Source organism: Neovison vison, chromosome 3, assembly GCF_020171115.1.
Source record: "Neovison vison isolate M4711 chromosome 3, ASM_NN_V1, whole genome shotgun sequence".
NCBI classification, from domain to species: Eukaryota; Metazoa; Chordata; class Mammalia; order Carnivora; family Mustelidae; genus Neogale; species Neogale vison.
Window position 1 is genome coordinate 199,017,811 of NC_058093.1, and position 17,948 is coordinate 199,035,758.

The window sequence follows — 17,948 nt, forward strand, 5'->3', positions numbered from 1 at the left end:
CAGACGTCCCTGGGACGTGGGGGTGATGGGGGCCTGCCTCTAGCACATTCTCCTGGTTTCATGTGCGATACGCATCATTAAACCAAAGGTCAGGTTCGAGCAGCTGGGGACACTCCTGTCCTTGTGAACTCTGTGTGATGAACACTTCAGACAAGTTAAAGGAAACAGTGTTTTATCCTAACAGACGAAAACTTGAAGTTGGCCTTTTCCAACTGGAAACATCAAGAGGTTTCAGAGTGAGTTAGCTCTGTTCCTTGGATGACAATTCCGTGCTGAGTTTTTTTGTTTTTTTTTAAAGATTTTATTTATTTATTCGACAGACAGAGATCACAAGTAGGCAGAGAGGCAGGCAGAGAGAGAGGGGAAGCAGGCTCCCTGCTGAGCAGAGAGCCAGATGCGGGGCTCCATCCCAGGACCCTGAGACCACGACCTGAGCCGAAGGCAGAGACTTTAACCCACTGAGCCACCCACGCGCCCCACTAAGGAATTATTCTTAACAAAAGAAACCAGTGGGGGCAGCCCGAGCAGCACAGTGGCCCGGCCAACTCACTATTTGAGGAAGCTGTTAAAGTCAGTCAGTAAGAGACACAGCATAGGCCTGGCTCGGGCCACGGGGACCCCCGCAGCCACTGCCAGCCACAGCTGTGGCCACCAGCATGCCCCACTGTAAAAGCTACCTGCCCATCCCTCCTGGGCAGGATGCTTCAGGAAAAGTGAAATGCCTCTAGGACAACCACACCAGATCTGAGCTCTTATGACGTCCTTGCCCTCCATGTAAAACCCTGGCGTTTTAAACCATGAGTCCCAGGGAGGCAGCTGAGCTTGATAACGTCACACCTGCCAGGTCTCCCCACACCTCAAAAGACGCTCCATCAGTGCTGATGGGCTTTCCGTGTGAAAAGGGCCTCAGAGCCTGGCAGTGCCCAGCACCACTGGCCTGCCTGTGGGGAGGGGCAGGAGGATCCGGGTTACATCCCTGCACCTGAGGGAGACCCCAATCACTGGGCCCAAGCCCTTGATTTTCAGTTAGACACGCCGAGCGATGAGGCAGCCCGCGCACAGCCACATACCTGGGGTGCCCTCGGACTCCCTCTCCCGGGAATGAGTGGAGTTCCAGGCTCCATGCCCAAGGGCACAGCCAAGGCCCTGGCCATCAACCTCACCTCCAACATTCCGCTTCCTTAAAAACTAAGCACGATGCTCAATAGGAAGCCTGCTTCCTCCTCTCTCTCTCTGCCTGCCTCTCTGCCTACTTGTGATCTGTCTGTCAGATAAATAAATAAAATCTTTAAAAAAACAAAAACTAAGCACGGAGGGTGGCTTAGTGGGTTAAACTTGAGATTTGGGGTGCCCCCAGTGCTGGTGTCATTGAGGGGAAGGACAGGCAGCTTCCCAGGGGCCTGCTGGGTTCTTGGGCCTGTCCCCCAGGCCGTCGGTGGCCTGCTCGCTGAGGCTCTATGCTGGTTGTCTCTTAAGTGCCCTTGTCTGGGGGTTCTCAGCCGGGCTGTACCGGAGGGCCGCTTGGGGTACCTTCTGTGGCCCCCAGTCCCTGCTGTGGGATCTGCGCACGGGCACAGGAGAGGAGGGCGGGCCTCCTGGCCTCCCTGGCGGAGACTCCTGCTGGAGCTTTCCTCTGGCTCCTGGCTCCCTCGCTGTGTTGGTTCAGCTCTGGAAACGCCCACAAGTTCCCCTGCATGGATGGGAATGCTGTGGCCAGTTCTTTCTGCCCTAAAATTTTTCTTAAATAACAACAACAAAGGAGGCCTTACTTGTGTACGGGAAACATTTCTCATGGCACACGTGTGTGTGTGGTGAGCTATCAGTGTCCTCCCGGGGCAGGGGCACCTGTGTGGGTCTTGCTCACACATGTGGTCTACGTGTTGCCCATGGCCCCTGTGGAGGCCTGCCCGGGGCTCCGGCTGTGGGTGTGGGTACGCTGCAGCCCCCACACTGGCTTGTTGGACACGGAAGCTCGTCTCAGAGACTGGTCCCCGTCACTGCGGGCCGCATTCCTGTGGACGGCCGCGGTGGTCTGGCTTCTGAAAGCTTGCCACGTGCTGTTCCAAACGTCTGATGTGGCCTCACAGGTTTGGCCTGTGGTGTTCCACAGCACGTGTGCATGTGTGGGACCCCTTCCGTGGCGGCGGGACCACATCTCCTGGCTCTTTGGCTCCCGTTGTCCCCAGCGAGGCTGCGGGAAACACCCTTTGACCCGTCTTAGCGTGTGTGTGTGTGTGTGTGTGTGGGTCCGTACGAGGCACTCTAGGCGTGGAGCTGCTGGGGCAAGCGTTGTGCATCAGGGTGGGGGGTCCTTGCGGACCACTGGCTCGGTGTCGGGACGTGAGACGCTGAGGGGCAGAGGTGAGGCACCTGGCCTGGCGCTTGGTTGACATCGTGTTCCTTCTGTCTGTCCCAGGTCGGCTGGATGATGTGGAACTGGATGGTGTCGGCTCTTGCCACAGGGGCGGCTGTGGTCTTGTACGACGGCTCCCCGCTGGTGCCCACGCCCAACGTGCTCTGGGACCTGGTTGACAGGATAGGGTAGGTGCCAGGATACCATGCTCGCCAGAGAGCCACACTGCCATTGACTGCCGTAGCACTGGTGCCGTCTTGGGAGTGCTTGGCCTCTCGGTGGGCACAGAGGACGCGGGAGGGCGTGGGAGGGTGAGGGAGGGTGTGGGAGGGTGAAGGAGGGTGGGAGAGGGCGTGGGAGGGTGTGGGAGGGCGAGGGGGATTGAAGTTGCCAAGGAGGGCAGGAAGGGGCAGGTAGCCCTGACGGGGACCGACCAAGGGTAAGGGGGCCACCCCCAGGGCCAGGAGTGAGTTTGAAACTGGGGAATCAGGAGAGGGAATGTGATCTTGTGTCTGTAACTCTGGAACCTAAGAGCTGCTGGAAGAGTCCAGGAGAAAGGGAGCCAGGGCCAGCGAGGGTTCTTCCTCATGCTGGGCTCCCCCAGCTCCAGGGTGGGGTGGGGGTAAAACAGGCTGTTCGGGGATGGTGTGGATATGCCTGTGAAGGGCAGGGGCAGAGCCCAGCACTGGGGCATTCCCAGGGTCTGGGCTTCCCACTGCTGGCCTTCCGAGACCCGTGGCACTAGGACAGTCCTGCCTTTGTCAGCTGTCCCCTGGAATCTCCTTGGACCCGGCACAAGGTTGCTCCAAAATGCTCCTACAGATGCTGCAGGAGGGCCTCTGTGCCTCCCGGCCATCCTGCTGATGGCTAGTTTCTCGGTTGGTGACAAGCTGGGATCCTGGGGAGCTGGGGCAGAGCGTGGGGAAGGAGGCCGGGCCCTCCCTCCCTCTGCCGGTTCCCCTCCTCATCATCACTGGGGACAGTGTCAGGGGACAATTCTGGGAATGCTCTCTCTGTGGACGAATCATCAGAACCAGTGGAAGCATCTGCCCCCTGGCGGCCCGTGGTCACCATTGGCCTAATGATGGTGGTTCCAGGAGCACCAGCACGAAGCCGCAGTGCTCCGGGAGCCTGGAAGCCCCCGTGCTCGGAAACGCGCGCCTTACTCTCAGTTTGAGTCTGTTCACGGTGGGGAGACAGAAGAAGCCACTAATGTTTTTAAATTCATGGTCATTAATATTTCAAATATAACTTTGCGCGGCCTGGGTAATATTTAAATTCTGACATTTGGCTCATAATATTGGCAAGGAAGGTTATTTCCTAATGAGACTGTTTCCAGCAAAAGGTTAATCGAATCTCTGGGAACTTAGATGACTTTAAGAGCTTTACCCTTAATACCCGGGAGCTGGGCTCCAGGTGGAGATGCTTTCTGGGGTGTGTGTGTGTGTGTCTGAGTGTGTGTGTGTGTGCATGTAACAGGAACATGGATAGATAATGTGCATTATTGGGGCCCAGTGCTAATGAATTTAAAGGATGAAGGGCCCCAGGACAACCCAGCTCTGTGTGTATGTGTGTGTGTGTGTATGTGTGTGCTCGCGCACGCATACATTTGTGTATGTGTCTGTGTGTGTACACAGGTGTGCAGAGTGTGTGCATGTGTGGGCAAGAGTATATGTGTCTGCCTGTGTGGGTGAGTGTGTGCAGAGCTGTGTGCAAGTACATCAAAGTGTGTGTGTGAATACGTGTGAGCAAGGTGTGGTTGTGGGTGCATGTGGCGATGGGTGCATGAGCGTGTGTGAATGAGCGTGTATGTGTGTCGGAGCAGTCACAGGTGTGTGGTCTGGGCCGATGTAGTGGGCATGTCCTAGGCATCTGCCTTCCAGCAGCTCTGCTGGCTCATGCCCCAGATGCTGCTGGAGACGTGGCCTTGGCCATTGGAGGGCCCCTCTGGACCTGGCCCGGAGGGTCCCTGCTCCGTTCCTGGAGGTTGGTGCAGGTCTGCATTCAGATGGGAGCCGGGGGTGGGGTGCTTGGGAGGACTGTGGGCCTTGAACCCCCGCTCTGACTGCCAATGGCCATGGAGGGGAGCAGGTCAGGTGTGGCGGGAGACCTTCATCTGACCTTCACTTGTGCGCGCCCCCCCACTGAAAATTAAAACCAAGTTACATATGGTCACATAAAATCCTACATGTCGGTGGCAGGAGGAGCGGCTCTCCCAAGCTGGACAGCAGGGTCCTTGTGGGCCATTTCAGGGCTCCTGGGTTTTTTAAATAACCCGGGCTAATGTAGGAATGAAATCTTGGATGATTTTTTTTTTTTAAAGATTTTATTTATTTATTTGACAGAGAGAAATCAGAAGTAGGTGGAGAGGCAGGCAGAGAGAGAGAGAGAGAGGGAAGCAGGCCCCCTGCTGAGCAGAGAGCCCGATTCGGGACTCGATCCCAGGACCCTGAGATCATGACCTGAGCCGAAGGCAGCGGCTTAACCCACTGAGCCACCCAGGTGCCCTGAAATCTTGGATGATTTTAATGTGTTGGCCCAGAGACTTACTAACATGTCTGATAACAGAATATTTATTTTGTAGACGCAAAGTTCTTTTCTTTTTTTTTTTTTTAAGATTTTATTTATTTATTTGGGAGAGAGAGAAACCACGAGAGAGGATATGAGTGGGGAGGAGAGGGAGCAGGCTCCTCACTGAGCTGGGAGCCCGATGGGGGGCTCCATCCCAAGACCCTGGGGTCATGACCTGACCCGAAGGCAGACACCCAACTGACTGAGCTACCCAGGTGCCCCAATGAGGTTCTTTTAAAAGATGAATTTTCTTTGTCGTTTGGGGTGTTTTTCTGGGCTCCGGGAGTCTGGCTTGGGGAATATTTGGGTTAGAGTTGGGGCCAGAGTTCTGGGGTCTTTTGTCCAGGCTTTGCTTGTACCCAGGCCAGCCATCTGAGTTCCCCCGTGTCACCTGTCTCTGGGTGGGAGAGGCCCTGGGGGCAACCCTGGCCGGCTCACGTGGCAGAGTGGACTTGCTGGACAGCTGTCCGCCAGGGTCATGTCCACACCCCGTCTGCTCCGCGCCACGTGCCCTCCTGGGCTCTGAGGCGTGCACAGCAGTGCAGTGGTGGAGGTGACTTGTCCCTGCCCTTGTGGGGCTGCACGCGAATGGGGGAAGGAGGAGAGAGAAAGAAGTGCTGTTGGTGCCCTGAGGTCCGGGATTCCCCCTGAGGCAAGGGCACTTGGGGCCTAAACCTCAGGCCTGGGGAGGGGATGCAAAACACGCTCCAGACAGAGGGATGGTGAGTGCCCGGGCCCTAAGTTGGGGCTGGGATAGGTGTGCGAGGGAAGGAGACCCCTGTGCTGTGGAAGTGAAGAGTGGATGTGGGGCCGGCTGGGGGCTGGGGGTGGAGGCTGGTCCCTCGGGGACTCTCGGGCCGACTTGGACGGTGGGGGCTTTTCTGCACGAAACGCGACACCCCTGAAACGTTTGGAGCAACACAGCCCGGGTTCGTGTTTGTGAAGGCAAAGTCTTGCTCCTGAGTGGAGAATGTGTTGTGGGGGGCGGGGGAAGAGGGCAGTGGGAGGCTGGTGGGTCTTAGGCAGATGGAGTTACCCAGGCACCGGGTGGGCGGCCTCGGAGGGGCTTTCTATGAGCCGCCCGTGGGGCATGGCGGGCGGCTCCTGTCCATCTGGGAAGCCGCCTGGTGCTTTTTGCAGATCCCCAGCCGTTATCCCTAAAAATACACAGCGCTGAGCACCCACACCAAGCTCCCGTGCTTTGCGGGCTCATTGTGGTTTTACGTGGCTCCTGCAAGTCCTGGAGTCGGTGGGGGAGACCTTCCCGTTCTTTTTTTTTTTTTTTTATTTGACACAGAGAGAGAGAGAGAGAGAGAGAGAGATCACAAGTAGGCAGAGAGGCAGGCAGAGAGAGAGGAGGAAGCAGGCTCCCCATTGAGCAGAGAGCCTGATGCGGGGCTCGATCCCAGGACCCTGGGATCATGACCTGAGCTGAAGGCAGAGGCTTTAACCCACTGAGCCACCCAGGTCCCTCGACCTTCCCATTCTTGAGACATGCAGGCCTGTGACCCAGGTCCAGCACCTGGTTGGAGTCTCTGTGCATTGCCAAGGTCAGGGTTTACAGGGATATGGGAAGAACCACAGAGAGCCGTTGATTTCGGTGGTGGTGGTGGGACCAAGGGGATGAGCAGCAAGGGCCATGTTGCTTTGGTGTGGCTGGGGTCGGAGATCCTCGCGCCGTGGGTGGCCATGGCTCTGCCATCAGAGGCTGCAGGCGTGCCTGGTCTTCTGTGAAAATGTAGCCGTTCCTGAAGGGTGACACCTTAGTGCTCAGAGGTGGTCTTGAGTTTGGGAATCATCCTGCCCGAGTTAATGCAGTAACCACGGGGGACATGGGAAGGTTGTGTACATGGCCCCCCACGGCCTCCCCTCCTGAAGCAGCCACCTCTAGGGCCCAGCAATCCGGGAGGTGCCTGAGGTCTCGGTGGGGGGCTTCCTGGTGGCCAGGTGCTGGTGGTGAAGAGGGGGGCTGGGAGGGACAAAGGACAGCAGGCTCGAGGGCTCCTCCCAGCCCAGCTGCCCTGGTGCTGGACAGCATGTGGCTGTTTCCCACCCAGGGGTGGGGGGATAATGTTTTGGCTGCCCAGAGGGATGCCAAGGGACTTTGATGTTTGCAGCCTCCTTTGGGCCTGAGAGGGAGGGCACCATTTAGTTACGAAGCTGGTCTGCTGGTCCAGGGCCGCCTGGCTGCTGGAGCCATCAGGAGTGCTTGCCCCTGGAAACGCAGCGACTTCTTCTCCACGTGGCGTTGTTCTCTGAGTGCAGACGTGGAGCAAAGGACCGTAGACTCTGAACATTCGAAACGAGAGGAGCTGCATCATTTAAGAAGTCATTTAAGTCACTTAAGAACAGGGGTGGGTCCCGAACGCCCAGCATGGGCCCTGCTCCCACAGAAGGTCCTGCCGCCCTCTGCACCTCGGTGGAAGGGGCTCACGTGGGGCTGGGACTTGAGGGGTCTCGGTTTTCTGGCTTCCTTTGGTCCCTAAAGGGCAAACACCCTGCAGTTGGGAAGAGTGTGGGCTGGTGGACAAGTCGCTGTCTGTCACACGGAGCCGTGTGCTCAGGGGGCCGGGCTCCAAGTGTGTTGGGAGTCAGTGCACTGGCCTGTCCCTGCTGAACCCGCAGTCAACACAGGTGTTTACTGAACACTAGGTATTAATTCAGCCCAGAAAAATATGTGTCTTGGATTTTGCAAACTTGCCAGAAGCAAGTCACTAATTTTAAAAAGCTCTGGAGCCTGGAATGTGCAAGAGCCTTGAAAGTTTCAGTTTTCTTTCCCTCCTGTGCCCTTAGCATCACCATCCTCGGAACGGGTGCCAAGTGGCTGGCCGTCCTTGAAGAGAAACAGCTGAAGCCAGGTCAGTGTGGCCCTCAGGACGCCTGGCCTCCTCCCTGTCCTGCCAGCCAAGGAGTCCAGAGCCGCCCTCTTACCTGTTACCTGCACGCGAGCCAGAACAGGGCTGTCGGTTCTCGTTTTAATCTCTCTGTGGTTCTTCCCCCTAGTGGAAACCCACAGTCTCCAGACGCTTCACACGATCCTGTCCACTGGCTCCCCTCTGAAGGCCGAGAGCTATGACTACGTCTACAAGTGCATTAAGAGCAGCGTCCTCCTGGGCTCCATCTCAGGTAGGGCTTGCGCCGTGGGGGGTCCGGGAGGAAGCAGGGGAGGTGGGGCACGACCAGGCTGGCCCCCCGTAAGCATGCATGGCCTTGGACAGGTCCGCTGCCTTGAATTTGTCCCGGGTAAACAGCAGGGCGCACCTCTGTGCACGTTTGGTTCTTCTTGTTCACGATAGTTAAGTTCTAGGAAGTTGCTGAGTTAGTGACTACGGAACCATTGGGGAAGGGGCACACACACACACACACACACACACACACACATATCTCGCATAAATTATGATCTTATATTCTGGAAACAACCCTTTTCTGGTAGATTCTGTTGTCTTTATCTTATGGAAGAGAAAACGAGGTTTAGGAGTGTTAATGGACTTGTTGGAGCAGCCCCCCCAACAGGTGCAGTGCAGCTGGGTCCTGAGCCAGAGCCCCTTGCACCCCCTTCCCCCGCCCGTGCTCTCTCCCAGTCTTCTCTGTCGCAAGAGCCGAAGCCAGAGCAGGGCACTGCCTTGTGGCCCTGTGGCTGCGGACGTGCGTGTGGGGCGTCTGGAGATTTCCACTGCTTGGCTCGTGTTCTCCGATGACCGTGAGAGCACCCTGAGTGTTGCTTCTGAGGTCATCAGTGTCCGTGAGCAGGAGCATTTGCAAATACAGAATCTGTAAGTAATAAGGATTGGCCAGGTGTGAGAACAATTGTTGCAACGCCGTTTATGCTCGTTAAAAGCCGGAAGTTACCTATGTGCCGGGTAGAAGGGAACTCATTGAATAATGTATGGTGCATCCTGAATTTTTGCAGCTGTTAGGAGGGATATGGTGAATATTCTTATGTAGATGGAAACGTATTCATTGATACCGAAAGAGGGTTGTGATACGTTCAGTGAGAGAAGCAGATTGCAGAGATACGTGTGGTCATTTTTGTAGATCGACAGAAGGAATATGTGGTGGGGTGTGTACACCCGTGTGTGTGTGTGTGTGTGTGTGTGTGTGTGTGTGTGTGTGCACGTGCGCATGGGTGTTGGGATTTCAAGTGACTTTTTTTCTCTTCACTTTTTCCTAACGTGAAATTGTATGAAGACAACTTGTGCGTGTTGCAAAATCTTCAGAATCCAAAAAAGAAACAGTGGTGTCCACCCCGAGTGGTTTCCTCCTTCCCCCACAGAAGCCTGTGCTCGTTTCCCCTCGGGTGTCCGTATGTAGGTGGGAGAGTGTGTCTGGATGGGGTGAGACTCATTTAACTTAGGATTCACGCTGGTCCGTATTTCCCCCTTAACAGCGTGACTTGTAGCTAATTCTATCTTAGCTCATCAAAATCTTGAGAGGAATTTAATTTATATTTCTGAAAGCATATCTTTATTTATTTGTTTTAAAAAAGATTTTATTTCATTTGATAGAGAGAGTCACAGACAGCGAGAGAGGGAACACAAGCAGGGGGAGTGGGAGAGGGGGAAGCAGGCTCCTCGCTGAGCAGGGAGCCTGATGCGGGGCTCAATCCTAGGACCCTGAGATCATGACCTGAGCCAAAGGCAGAGGCTCAACAACTGAGCCACCCAGATGCCCCCGAGAACACGTCTTTAAAAGCTACTGTGTGATTTTCTTGAAGCCCGAAGCTGCCCTGACAGGCCTCTGCTTTCCTGTGGGACCCGTGGCCAGAGGCTAGGGGACTTGAGCTGTTTAGGCGAGCAGGGCAGGCAAGGGTCCGGCCAGCATCTGCAAGTGGCCTTGTGACATCCCTTCCCCCTCTGGGCCTCAGTTTGCCTGCCTTAAAAGGGACGGATTGTACAGTGTGACTCCAGGGGGCCTGTCCATGCGACTGCTGCCCACCGAGTGGGCTCAGGCCACTTCTCTAGCGGGGTCACTCTCCTCGTGACAGGTGACATGTATAAATGTTTGCCGCCTGTGTGTCACTGTGAATGCCATGAAGTCTTAGAACATAGCAGCTCTCCTTTCCTGACACAAAACACTCTTCGAGATGCTCTGGGGGAAAGGCAGGAGGCGGGTGTATGCGGTGCCCCACGTGTGTGAGATGATCGTGTGTGGGGAGGGTCTCCAGCCAGGTGGCAGGGAGGCTCACATCCACTCCTCAGCCTCTCAGAGGGCATTACCTGCCCAGAGCGCTGCGGTGCAGAAGCTTTGGGAGGTGGCCTACTGGCTGATCCAGTGCTCTTGGCGCCGCAGGCGTCCCAAGGTCACCCAAGAGCATCCCAGGCCTTCCTGGCACCCCAGCATGCTTCCCGCCCGATGCGTTCTGTCTTCTGTGAGACAGGCCTGCACGGACCCCTGGGGTGCGGCTCCTCCGGCCGCCGCAGAGGGCCTCCGTATGTGATGCATCTGCCCACGCGGTGCCGGTGAGGTTGGGCTCATGGGTGAAGCCTTCATGTCCCGTGAGCCCAAGTCTCGAATTTCACTGTGACCATGAGAGATCATGTGTTTTGTCTGTCGTCCAGCAGGAAGACTTGGTCAAAACATGAATCATCCGGACACAGGCGTTTTGCTGAAATTTCTAAATCACCTCCCTCATTTCTCCCTGCAAAGAAGCGCTAACCATCCGTGCATTTGTATCTACGGGAGAAAGAGTAGAAATACCTCCGGGGTCTTCCTCCCTTGGTGTTCACCAGTAAAAAACAAAGCTGTTCATCTCAGTCTTCTGAATTCTGCCTCTCCTTTCCCTTTGTTTGCAGGGGGCACCGACATCATCTCCTGCTTCATGGGCCAGAATTTTTCTGTTCCTGTCTATAGAGGGGAGATTCAGGCCCGGAACCTGGGGATGGCCGTGGAAGCCTGGAACGAGGAAGGTGATGGCTTCGCTAACTGCCTTTCTTTCTGTTTCTGGGCGTGACCGGTAGCTCAGGAGCTCTCGGATGTGTAACCTCCCTGAGACGGGTGGCCCAGGTCACTTGCAGACTGGGGTCCTTCTAGCTGCCCGCTGGGCTCCTTGTCCCCCGTCCCCTTTGGCCTTCCTGCCTGAGAAGTCAGTGTCGGGCTGGAGCACAGCGGAAAGCTGTGTGTTCAGGAGCGGCAGGAATGCTGTTGCTCCCCCAGCATCCAAAGCCCGGAGATGCTGCTCAGACAGCCCCACTGCCCTGCTCCTGTGACCCCCTGACCTTGACATGGACCCAGTGAGGGAGCCGGGGTGTTGGCCTCTGACGGTGTCAGGATGAGCTTTTGCTCTATAGCCTGTTGGTGGCCATTGATAAATGAGCAAAGCCTGTTTGTGTCTCTAGCACCAAACAGGGCCTAGCCTGGCGTGTGGTGTGTGCACTGTGCAAATTTGCCCTGCAGCCACCATTATTTTAGCCTGACAGAGTGCATGGGGAGTCTGGGTGAGGAAGAGGGAGAGACATCAGCCGTGGTGGCCCCGCCAGGTTAGGGGCTGGAAGCCTGGAGAACACAGGAAGGATTTCTCCCTCTCCAGTTCATGGAAAATGTTGCCAGAGACTTTTTTGAAAATCGGTTCTTACTTTCAGAAGAGGACTTTTCCTGGTGCTCGCAGAGCTTCTCAGCCCCATATGTCTATTTTCTTCCCTACTGTCTTAACCATTTCTTTTGGTCCTGGTCACTGCTGCATTCTGTGGCCTGGCTGGGGGAGATGCTCCTGGCAGAGAGAAACTGACGGCCATCTCTACAGCTCCCAGCTGTCTGTCTTTCATCTCTCTGGGGGGCTTGGTGGGATGGGGTGAGCTAGGTGAGGGAGGAGGAAATGGGGAACCCCAGGAGGCCCTGTGGGCGCACGTGGAATGGTGACTTCTCAGTGCCAGTCCCGCAGTGCCACGGTGTGCTGGGTGAAGGGACCCGCTCCCTGGGAGGGTTGCTGTGCTGCCCTCTCCTCGGCCTCCATGGCCTCTGCTGTGCCCGGGGCCGGAGACTGGGCGCCCTGTGGGAGCAGGTGGACTCGGCGCGACTCAGTTAGCCTGCAGGTTGGGAGTAATGAAGAGAGGTAGGGACCGCGTGGTGCAGGAATTCTACTCCTGGGAGAAGCACTGGCGCATACGAGCGAGGAGAGGCATGTGAGTGGGTTTGTCACCGCATGTTCGCAGTAGGGAACAGAGTCGGGAACATACAGAGCTCGTCCTCCAGAGGAATAAATGGCCACGATCGCACGTGGACAGTTACAAGCAGTGAAAACGAGTGGGCTGGAGCGGCATATAGTGGACGAGCGAGGCACCCCAAGCCCACACTGGGAGAGCTGAGCGGGTTGCGGGGCGCACACAGCCTGAGGCCGTGGGTGCAGTTTGGAGACACGCGGGATGACTTGGCTGTTCGGAGCTGTGTCTCGATGGCGTGAACGTATTAATACACGTGTGGGGAACATCAGTTCCCTTTAGAAGAGAGATTTGGGGGGGGCGTGGGTCCGGAGGGAAGGTCGCTGGGGGTCGGTCCCAAGTACATGGTGATGGGGAGCGTGTGCCAGGCTATGTGCTGCTGCGTGTGCTCAGGTTAGTCTCTCCTTCCCGAAGCAGGAAAGGCAGTGTGGGGGGAGAGCGGCGAGCTGGTGTGCACCAAGCCGATCCCCTGCCAGCCCACGCACTTCTGGAACGATGAGAACGGGAGCAAGTACAGGAAGGCCTATTTCTCCAGATTCCCAGGTAGGTCCGGTGGTGGGGGATGCGGAGGGAGCTGCCCACACTCCCTCTGGGCTGGGCCTTTGGGTCTGGTTCTGCCCGCACCCCACCCCCACCCCCTACGCCTGTGAAGCTGCTCACAGCTCCTTCCACCAGGGGGCGGGGATGCATGGGGATCAGGATCTTGTCCCTTCCTCTCGGAGCCATCATGTGAAACTGGCTTCTGGTTAGCTTGGTCTGGTTAGCTTCTATTTCCTTACGGTTTATTTGTTTATTTGAGAGAGAAAGAGAGCACGTGAGCAGGGGGCTAGAGAGGGGCAGAGGGAGGAGGGGAGAGGCTCTCAAGCAGACCCTTGCTGAGTGCAGAGGACCTGAGCGGAAACCAAGAGTCAGATGCTGAACAGGCTGAGCCCTGGTGGGGTTGCTTTCTGCTTAGCTGGCCTCTGTGTGCAGAGCCCCTGGGCTGCAGGTGCGGCTTCCAGGGGCCGGCACGAGTCCCAGTAGGAGCCCCGGTTTGCCTGTGGGAGGGCTGTGGGCTGCGCGCTTACCCAGGACTGCCGGTTCAGATGGAAGCGGCGTGTTCAGGAGGAATCTGGCTTGGGCCTCCTCCTCTCCGCTGGGCACGCACCCTCACCCAGTCCTCATGGAGGTCTTGGAGGAGGAGCACGTTGGGGGTGGGGCGCTCTGCAGCCCGCTTGTCACTCTCACACAGACCGACACCCTCGCGTTTCATCTTCCGAGTGGTGCCTTGCCCCGGAGCAGGGAAGTGTTTTATTTCAAGCTCTGACTCCCGTCTCCATCTGTCCTTCGTTCATAAGCAACCTCGAGTTATCACAGCTGTCTGATTCACAGTTCAGTAAGCCCTCTGTCCCAGAGCGGTGTTCTCCAAGTGCGTGCTTGCTTCCGTCTCCAGAAAGATAATTTGGTTTTGCGGTAACGGCTCATGGAGGATCAGAGAAGGGCAGGTGGCCAGCAGGAGCAGAACTCACTGTGGACCCCTCCCGTCTCTCCCCCTGGCCTTGCGTGTTTACACGTCCCATGTGAAAAGCACTGTATCTGGCATCGCACCCCGACGTGGGCGTTGGAGGAGCACCCCAGATGTGACGTAGCCTCCTGGGTACCTGCTACGCGTGAGCCCCGCCTTGGATCCCGCTGGCGTGTGGCTGTCCAGACGGAGTGAGGCAGCATAGAGGGAGCTAATGTAGAGAGAAACGTTCCTCAGGTGACTCTGAAGGACAGGGCAGGACCTCCTGTTATAGCAAGAGAGGCCAAAAGGAGTAGAGCCTCAGTGGGAGAATCCATCTTAAAAATCCATCTCTGTCTCCTGCAGTACGGGTCACTGGTCTTTGGAAGCTGTGTTTCCTATAACTTATCATATATACAGTTAACATGAAAAATGTCTCTCAGGATTGATTTCAAAGCCTTTTCTTCCCCTCCCTCCCTCCTTCCTTCCTTCTTTTTTTTGAACTTCCCTCTTGGAGAAAACAAGTATTGTGACCTGTTTTATTGCCATTTCCATTTTTGCCTTGGCTGCCAGGAAGCTCGAAGCAGAAATCATTGCTTGTTTGGAGCAGTCTTCTTACCCCAGGGCAGGGTTTCTGATTCTCTTGAAAGAATCTCATTATGTAATCGGGTTTATAAGTAGTTTCCTCAGATGCTTTCTGGGAGTAGGTGGGAGATGTGTGAACCAGTGCGGTAAGAGGAAGGAAAGAGGAAGGCAGGTAAGATAATGGAACTCTGAAGCCCTTGGTCGTGGACTGGAGGAACACGGGTGGAACCTGACTGTCCATGTTGTCCTGGGAGATTCTGACACTGTATTGGAATTAGTGTTGAGGGAAACAGCTGGAGGCCAAGGTTGTCATTCCTGGAGCAGCAAGCAAACTTTCAGACATAGTTAGGCCAGGTGAAAATGTAAGCAGGTGGTGATATCCAAGACATTAGTAAGCGAAAAGAAGAAATTCAGCACAGAGGGAACAGTATCTCTTTGTGTAAACTTTTAAAAGGAAATATGTGTGTGCAAGTGTGTGAATAAATCCACAACAAAGGGTTATCTGTGTGGGAGAATTATGAGCTGTTTTGCTTTTCTTTATATCTTATCATTTTTAAAAACCTAGTAAAAATTTAAAGAGACTTTAAAAGCGGACTGAAGAAAGACTTAGACTGTTCTGATTCTACAAAGCAGTGATTTCAGCTCTGAGTTTCCTGGCAGCCAAGACAAAAAGGGAAATAAAATGAGTACGGGTGAGTGCAGGGTACACATTTCCACTCGGGAGCCAAGCACACCCATCAACTGTTGGGACTTTGAACTTGGACATGGGGACAGCCAGAGGTTCCCTCAGCCTGCATCAGCAGAAGAGCTCAAAGCGGAAGGAGACTCCGCGTCATAACTCACAGAGCCCTCGGTCCTCCCATAAGAGAAGCGTGCGTGGGTGTGCAGTTTATTCACGATGGTGCATTTGCAGACGTGGACAGCCGTGCTGTTGTTCTCTCTATACAAAGACACATGCTTACCTGGATTTCCTGCAGGAGGAAAGCAAGAGCAAGGCTGGGTCTCTCCCTTTGCGCTGGCGTGCGGTCGCTGAAACAGGGTGGAAGGAGCCAGTGCTCTGCTGGCCCCGGGCATGGGAACCCGCAGGGAAGCCTGCATTCCTGCGCCGTGACAACCTGGCAGCAGAGCCACCAGCCCCTTGAGAATCCTTCCTCCCGACTTCACGTTGTACGAGGCAGCAGTGCTGCATTTTATTTTCACAAATGACAGTTCCTTCAGGGTGCCTTTGCGTCTTCCGTTCTGTCTTCGTTTCCGGGATCTCGCATTCATGATCAAACTCCTGGGAAAGCCGGCTCTGCACTGCCCAGACTCTGTGTCGGTCGGGCGCCCGGTCCCCAGATGAGAAAGGACCCGTGGAGGGGTCAGCCCTGCGGCTGCGTCCACAGCCCTGTCCCCTGGGACGGCATCTGGAAGCCCAGCGTTTGGAGCAGCTGTTGGATGTGCTTCTGCAGAAACCTGGCGGGCGTATCACTCGCAGTCCTGGGATTGATCTTTTCCTGTTTGTGTACCCGAGTCTTTCATGAGTCCCGTCAGGAGGAAGGGGTTTCTCTCTTCAGCTAGGGGAGGAGGGGAGAGGGACCCGGAGGCCTACAGTTCTCTTTTGTATCAGAAGAAAGGAGCTCGGGAGTCCCTCCGTTCCCTAACTGCCTCCCAAGGACCATACTCCCTGCAGACGGACAGACGTCCTGGCCTTCAGCTGGGTCTGCACCTGGGCGGGAGCCTCAGTTGCTGCTCGTGCAGTCTGGTCATGACTGTGAACGAGCGAGGGAATAAGCGCAGTGTCTCGTCACGGTGGTGCCTCCCGGACAGGTGCGGGTGGATGGGGTTCGCGCCTCCAGGCGGGAAGCGTCTCCAGCATTGCGGGGGAGGAGGTCCTCTCCGTGAAGGTCCCGAAGCTGGTTTTATTTGACATTTTCCCTTTCTGGACTGCAGGGACTCGGGCCCCATTTCAGGAGGCCAGGCTGCCCCAGGGGAAGTGACTTCCGGATGGCCGCAGAGCTGGCGGGATGTGCTCCTGGTCGTTCATACCCATTTGGCCTCCGATTGTGCGGCTGGTCGAGGGTCACTGCCTTTGGCGGCAGGAGGAAGCTTCTGGCCGCTTTAATTGCTCCCTTGACAATTCCGCTGAGGCATGACTTCTCTTTCCTGCTCCTGGAGGATGTGGCTGAGGCTCGAGCTATTAGCTCTGCTGTGTCCGGATGAGGGCCTCCCTGGGAATGCCACCAGCCCAGGCCTCGACTGTCTGCCTGGCCACACGGGGTTGGCACGGGTGATCAGTCACCTCTGATCCCTGCCCCTCCACCTCGTTCCTCTGCCTTCCGTGTCCCCCGTGTTTTACCAGCTAGGTTGCTCTGTGCACATGGCTCGTGCCTTACCTTGGGCCTCTGTTAGGAGCCTGCCTCTGGTCGTGCTGCTTCTGTCCCGTTCCAGGGGTGGGCCCAGCCCCTCCAGACCTGCCCCCTCAGCTCTCCCAGACCACCCTGACTTCCTAAAGTGCCTTCAGTCAGGCCTGCTCCCAAAGCTCCCAATGACCTTCCCCCGCCCCCTCTCGCACCCTCACTGCCACGGCTGGTCCCCACCCTGTGAATTCCTGAGGCCCTTGTGGGTGCCCGAAGGAGTGACGTTCTCTTGCGTGCTGGTGCGTGTCAGAACTGGGCGCCCAGTGGCCCCTGCTAAATGCTGTGCTCCTGGGGGCAGGGATGGGCTAATGCACTTTTACCCCGGGCCCCAGCCCCGTTCCGTACCTGTTTCTGTGCCTTAGCTGTGTCTGTTTTGATGAATCTCCTGTTGCTGTCATGCCTGCCGTGGGCGTCTGTCCAGGCAGGACCCCTTCTCCTTGGGGTGACTGAGCCCCTCTGCTTCCCTGCAGGTGTCTGGGCACACGGTGACTTCTGCAGAATCAACCCCAAGACGGGGGGCATCAGCATGCTGGGCCGGAGGTGAGGGGTCTTTGGACAGCTTCTCTTCCCAGGAGCCCCCTTTCCCAAAGCATCCAAGCAGGGACAGGGGGCATCCCGTGTCGGCTCCCTGAGGGCCGGGTCTGGGCCTGATTCACATTCCTGGGCCCCAGCATGGGGTAGCGGGTCTGTGGCAAAGGTGTGTCCGTCCTCGGTAGCAACAGCCTATCCAGAACACCTGTACAGGTGGGAAGGGGCAGGGAGGTGACAGGTGTTTCCACACAAAGGGGTCTCCCTTGTTGTCTGGCTTGGAGTTTAGAGAGAGAGGGGGACTGGTAGGGATAAGGAGCAAGGGGAGAGAGCCTTCATGATGGGGCCCAGTGTTGCTGTGTGGAAAGGGGGTGATGCCTCCCCACCGTCCCCGGGTGACGTGCCTCACTCAGGAACAGCTGTGTGTTCATGACCTTGTCTCTTTCCAGTGACGGCACACTCAACCCCAACGGAGTGCGATTTGGCAGCTCGGAAATCTATAACATTGGTAAGTGTTTCACTTTCTCCTGAATTATTCTTGGGTCATCCAGGAAGGAAGGAGGGTGTGTCCTAGCGGGGAGCCCCAGAGCCTGCTTTCCAGAGAGCCTGCCTTTTGGCTCTAACTCCGGCCTGTTTGCCTCAGTGGTGAGAATGGACATTTGTGAACGTGTCCTTCTTTCCAGAACATACCTTGTCCACACTGCTCATGGCTGCAAAGCCTCAGAGGCCCATTCCTGTTCCGTTACATTTTATCTTCACAGTGAGCAACCTTGGCTTGCTTAATTATGTCTTCTCTTTATGGGTGAAGGAGAAGCACAGAGAGGTTGGGATTGCTGGAGGTCCCACAGCGCCATTCAGGATGCCATATAAAGACG

General features: G+C 56.2%; 1 protein-coding gene across 1 annotated transcript in view; it reads left to right on the forward strand.

The window, feature by feature from the left end:
- The window catches only part of AACS (acetoacetyl-CoA synthetase), a 54,044-nt gene that overhangs the window by 31,523 nt on the left and 4,573 nt on the right, over positions 1-17,948 (forward strand). Inside the window, exons 10-16 of the mRNA XM_044243537.1 lie at positions 2,417-2,541; positions 7,718-7,782; positions 7,928-8,050; positions 10,717-10,830; positions 12,496-12,621; positions 17,016-17,085; positions 17,523-17,581. Coding sequence (XP_044099472.1) covers positions 2,417-2,541; positions 7,718-7,782; positions 7,928-8,050; positions 10,717-10,830; positions 12,496-12,621; positions 17,016-17,085; positions 17,523-17,581 — 682 coding nt within the window. The remainder of the gene's footprint in view (positions 1-2,416; positions 2,542-7,717; positions 7,783-7,927; positions 8,051-10,716; positions 10,831-12,495; positions 12,622-17,015; positions 17,086-17,522; positions 17,582-17,948) is intronic.